The sequence below is a fragment of the Henckelia pumila genome, chromosome 1, assembly GCF_033568475.1.
Source record: "Henckelia pumila isolate YLH828 chromosome 1, ASM3356847v2, whole genome shotgun sequence".
Classification (NCBI taxonomy): Eukaryota; Viridiplantae; Streptophyta; class Magnoliopsida; order Lamiales; family Gesneriaceae; genus Henckelia; species Henckelia pumila.
In genome coordinates, this window is record NC_133120.1 from 117,407,235 (window position 1) to 117,413,364 (window position 6,130).

General features: G+C 31.8%; 1 protein-coding gene across 1 annotated transcript; it reads right to left on the reverse strand.

Annotated features, from left to right (window-relative positions):
- Positions 1 to 1,825: 1,825 nt before the first annotated feature.
- LOC140875991 (reticulon-like protein B14) lies at positions 1,826 to 3,927 on the reverse strand. Its single transcript, XM_073279832.1, has 5 exons — positions 3,782 to 3,927; positions 2,677 to 2,857; positions 2,419 to 2,548; positions 2,260 to 2,329; positions 1,826 to 2,140 (listed from the first exon to the last, which is right to left on the reverse strand). The coding sequence occupies exons 1-5, from the start codon at positions 3,879 to 3,881 to the stop codon at positions 1,971 to 1,973; spliced, it is 651 nt and encodes a 216-aa protein (XP_073135933.1). The 5' UTR covers positions 3,882 to 3,927; the 3' UTR covers positions 1,826 to 1,970.
- Between the last annotated feature and the right edge of the window lie 2,203 nt (positions 3,928 to 6,130).

Below are 6,130 nucleotides of genomic sequence, written 5' to 3' on the forward strand. Positions count from 1 at the left end.
ATTGCAAGGATAGAAAATATGTGAAAGACGTGTTAAAGACATATGCGAGATGTGTAAGAAAATGGTTACCGTAATAAGGGTTAGAGACCCCTATTTATAAGAAGAGAGTTTCAGTCCATATAGAATTTTAATGTATAAGTCAACTAGAATTATGGATATCTAAGCAATATTCTGATATATCTCTAAAATATAAATAAATATATGATAGGATTTTTATCATATCATCAATTTTAATTAATCACATTTCTCACTAATGTGGCAACATATTATATATATATATATATATATATATATATTGGCCATACACCTTGGGAATTAATGGGACTTTCTCCATTGTCCATTTCATCGTTGCGCATTATATTGTCATATTTTAACAAACTACTTTGAAAAGTCGGTTGATTGACCCATTTCTCATCATGCATGTTTTTTTTTTGGGTAAAAAATTCAATCTAATTCATTAAAGAAAAATAAACGTAGTGATCTTTATTAATAGACACAAAAATGGAGAGGTCCCAAAAAATTTGTGGCTGCATTTGAGTTTATTTTTGACATGATTAGGATGTGTACCTTCACGAGATTTAACCTATATTTACAACTTCTAAAAATGACCGGATTTTCCGATTCGCCTTTTGATTTTTTTTTCTCTTCACCAAAAAATACACGTCTATAATTAAAAGAGCAGTAGGATATTTTAAGTTCAATTTCATAAAAGTTGAAATCGTGTTTTTGTTAAGAAATTAGTTTGGAACTAACTCAACTCCAAAAGTTATTTAAGGGGGGAGAGTTGCTCTTGTCTATATTAAGGGCTCCCATGATATTTATCCAACTGATGTGAGACACAAATAACACATCAACATACCCCTCTCACGCCTAAGAATAAAACGACTAGAGCGTGGAGACACTAACGGGTTGCCCAACTATGGGACGGGTGATCAAATTAAAAAATGTATAATAGTCAAAATATTTTTATTTTAATTGAGTAATAAGATCAAACATATACATTTTTCAAAAAACTATCAAACATGTACAAAATAATTACTATAAAACAACTCGTCTAATAGCTTAGAGCTAACAATATTGATCAAATTGTTTAGGAACGTTTTTCTCAATTAATAACATAACCAATTCATTCAATCTTTTCTTATGACATGGTTTATTGAGGAAATGTTATGAAGAACTTTAAATTTGAGAAATTTTGTTTTGCACTTATAACTGTAAAAAGTATAGTCAACAAGATTTTATATGCAATGTGAATATTTGAGAAATATCCATCTATTTTTTTTCAAGTAATTCACTACATCCATTGCTGATTTTGTTTATCTTGGTAATGAGAACTTCAAGAAATGTCAACTCCAAAAATAAATCGTCATCATTAATATCAAAACAACTCATGTGAGTCAGAAAATATGTTTTTATATTAGTTTAATTACACTATTATATAATAAATTTAGGGAATAAAAAAGGTTTTTTTGTTTATATTGGACACGGAAAAAATAATTTATATTTGAAAAAATTATCAAAAGTCCTAGGAATAATAAACTTCACAAATAAATTTATCAATAAGCCCATAAATAATAAAAAAAATTATTAGGCAATAGGCAAAGAAAAAATAATTTTATGTAATATGAATGAAAAAATCCCAAGTATAATTAATTTATATTGAATCAATTTACACTATTATATAATTTTTTTTTTTCAAAATTATGGGCCTCGAAAAAAAATGGGTTCGAGTCAGACGACTCTTGTGCCTTCAAATAGAAACGGCCCTAGACGTGCAACACAAATTAACACAACAAAAAAAAAAATTATAAATCAAATATCAGCTTGTTAATTTGGTATGAACATTTATATATATACATTGATCATATGATCATAAACTTTTACATGTACAAATCGAACAATCTATATATTAATAACAAATTAATCTGATCGAGCCAATGATGCTGAAACCTGGTGAAATCATAAATTGCTCAGAATCTCTTCTTTTCTTTGACAGGTCCTCTTGGAATCTTGTTAAGAACTTTGGAATCAAATTTCTTGTACCATTTCTTCATATCCTTATTCCCCTGACTTGCTAGATAATCCACCTCATGTTGGTATCTTTCGTATAATGCCGGTAGAGCCAACAAGCAAATAAATCCTGCAAATTTAAACATATGAATATATAGATCGTCATAAGATGACATGATTGTAGAATTAATTTTCGCACGCAGTTAGCAGTTCAAGCGAAACTATTCGGGTGACAGCTAAACATCTTACCCGTGTATATAAGATTCAAGGAGCTGAAATAGTTTCCAATTCCTGACAGTATCCATAGGAATGCCATTGCCTAAATATTATATGAACCATATTGCAAGCATTAGTCAAATATTCATGTTTATTACATGCAGAAAGAATATTAATTAGTGTACAACGTACCATTAAAAAGGTCTTTAAATCTTTCCCCGAAGAAACATCGTATAGTTTTAATATCGTCGTGTTCATTTTGGCGTACAACCATCGGAATGTGGATTCTGGTATCGTAATTACTCGTAGCTCCGGAGGATTTCTGGATATATATATATATATATAGACGATATTGGAAAAATATATATATGAAGCCGAAATTAAAAAAAAAAAAAAACCGTTGCAATAATAATGGAAATTCATTAAATATGTAGAATATATATTAATTACTTGTGAACTAGTCCAGCTCCAGAAGACCAGATGAAGATGAGTATCATCAAAACCATGGAGATATGACATAAAAGTGTGACAAAATTATATTCCAGCACTTCAAATAGAAACCATATAGTTGTGCATCCGATTAGTATTGCTGCTGATAAATTCTTGTTTCTCCACAGTAGTATGTCAGCAACTGCATGCAGGGAAAAAAAAAACATGTTAAAGATGAAAATTTCAATTCGGATTTTTATAATAAATTGCTAAGTACGCACTTGTACGTGTTCATCTACTTACATGCATAATATTATATATCAATATATATAGTTGGAATTAACAAAAGGAGAAAATGGGAACATCAGTCATGTATATTCGTTTTTTTGCGTTTTTGCTCTTATAATACGTATGCTGTCAAATTTCAATCATGGTCGTGTATTTTAATTTCTGGAAATTTTAATATTTTTCTTACGAGTGTTGACTTGACATTATATATATCAGCACCACATCAAAAATATTAAAACTTATAAAAAATTAAAACTGAAATTTGACAATTCAAAATTAAGACTAAAATCGCAAAGAAACTACTATATATAACTCAAATTATGGTATCTTAAATAAAAAGTTAAAATAATAAAATCTAATATCCATTGCCTTATGTTTTCATTGGTGGACGAAGAACGACCAATTTAATTCGCCAGAAAGAAAAGTGAAAAATAAATTAAAATATAAGTATATTTTTTTATAGCGACGTGAAAAACAATCTAAGTCGAATGTAGCAGCAATCATTTTCTGGCATCAACTGAAATCATGCATGTTTATTAAAATATTAAATGTTCATAATTATTCTTTTATTTTTATCAATTAGATAATATTTACACAACACACGTAATTTTACATCGATTGGAATCATAGATTAAGGTAGTGTTTGAGAGAGCGTTTAGGAAGCACTTCTCAGCTTTTTCTTAACAAAATTTAGAAATTTTGTTAAATTTTGTTGACGAAAAACTGAAAAATGCTTCTTAAAAGCTCTTCCAAACACTACCTAATAATGCAATCATATATTAATTAACCCCGGAAAGCCTTAAAGTTAAAACTGATGTAAAAGGAGTTGAGATTGGACCTTTTCCTCCACCAAAAATGGCATGCAAGGGCTTCTCACGACCAAACAATCTTCTTTGACGGGCCGGAGCGTCATCGGAATCCGACGAATAAACGGGCATTTTTTTTGGTAGTAGTGAAAATATTAATAAACCTAGCTGTTTTGTATCAATTTGTTTCGGATAATATAGATGGATCAATGTTCGATGTTTATATAAGCAATAGATATTGGGAATAGCACAGGCTTTAATTTGATTCCAAGTAACTTTGTAATGACTATGCAAAGAAAGGAATAGCTTTTGCATCACTAAAAAGATTACCTCATGTAATAAAAAAATGTTTTCACGTCCACCGGATTGATTAGTTGTTTGAAAAATAACCTCTAATAATGATTCATTTTTAAATTTTGGATATTTTTTTAGTGCGATTAAACGCCCTCTAATAATGATGTATGAATTCTTTTTAAAATGATGATAATGATGAATTTTGCACTTAGTTATACAGTTCTATATACAAAATTTGATTTTCCCTTATGTGGACTTGTGGAGTGAAATTGTTTGGGCTTAGTTATGCTTCTTCTAATTGAAGCAATTGGATCATTTAAAGGCACAAAAGATGGTGAATTGATCGAGAGACCAAGAAGGCCTAATTTTGGGCTGGAAAGTTGTGTCTAGGTTGATGATTAATAGCAAGTTATTGAAAACTAAAGACACAAGTATGAACAAAATACAATTAATTATCATTGATAAAAGTCTAGGGTTGACATCGTATAAAAATAATAAATTATCGAAATATCGTACCGAAATTTTCTCGATATACAGACATTTGTTGGGAACCAAATTTTTTTCGGTATCTGTACGGTATCTGTGAGACCCCGATTCTAAACATATAATTCTCGGGATAAACGATAATTAAGCATACAAGATCCAAGATTAAAAATAAAAGATTTTTTTTTAAAATAGTGCCTCGCTCGATCGATAAGATCTTACCGATCGAGCGAGCAACTTAGCAAAAGTTACTGCCCGAGAAAACTCCCAGCTCCGCTCGATCGGTAAGATCTTACCGATCGAGCGGCCAACAAAAAAGGTGAAACAGAGAACTGCAAACATTGCCATCGCTCGATCGGTAACATCCTGCCGATCGAGCGGTGACAGCACAGGGCAAAAATACAGCAGAATTCTAGCTGAAACTCAACCCTAAACATTCAATTCATACTCATGCATTGAAATCAAAATTTCTCCAATTAATACATGAAGTTCTAGAGTTGTACAATAATCAATTTAGTAGAACATGCATCACTTCTAAGTTCTACAATCAAAATACAACAAGTACAACCGAGTGCAAATACAATCTAAGTTCGATTACATATTCGACTTCTACAACAACAAGGCCTCACTCTATCAACTTGACCACCTATCCATGCGATCTCTGACTCGTCCTACCCCACATGTTGCCAAGCACACATACAAAGACAAGACAACAGCCGGATAATCCGGTGAGAATATAATTCCCAGTAAAAGAGACAAACATGCATATCATAAAAACATCTCAAACGAAATGCATCAACTTCCAGATATTCAATTAACAACCATGCAATTCCAAAAGCATATATAAACTCAATTCGGATGCATAAATGCAATGCATGTCTTTAAATCTGGGATTATCAAGTCGGATAATCAAAAGAGTTGTTGCTTTTGCTTTTGGGATCCCAAGGACGAGATCACGTAAACAACTCACCGACTCTCCCGATCGAGGTGGTGCTACGTATCTCCATCCTCTAGACTTTGGTGCGACTATAAGGAGTATGCTAGCACTAGGTGAAACGGCTACACTCAGGCCACTCACAATATAATTCCCAAAATGTCTATCATAAAAGGGTCGTCCTGCCCGTTGCTCAAATCAAGGATTCTTAGCTCAATATGAATGCAATGCAAAACATAACTCAAATAACTCAAATAATCAAATAACATTCAAGTATGTGATTCTTCGGAACACTCGAATCAAATCGGATTCGATTCATTCGTTCCATTCCAGTCCAAGTCATCTTATACCTCTTTTCAACAACGTCGATGCTCCAAACCTAGAAACAACAACGATTCCTCAATTCAAGATTCAATCAAACTTCAAAGTCGATAATAAGAAATCGATACTATACCGGCTGAAATCTTCAAAGCGATTCAACTCCTGAAATCTCACAACTCAAAGGCCTTCAAACGAATCTGCAAAAGAGGTAATAAAGGCCCGAGATCAATGTCGACATTCAAACTCGACCGAAAACGGTTCAATACAATCCAAACCCAACTATAGCCCAAAAACTCAAACCGACGGCATAACGGCTATAATCTGATCAAACTGGAAACGCAGACAGCAT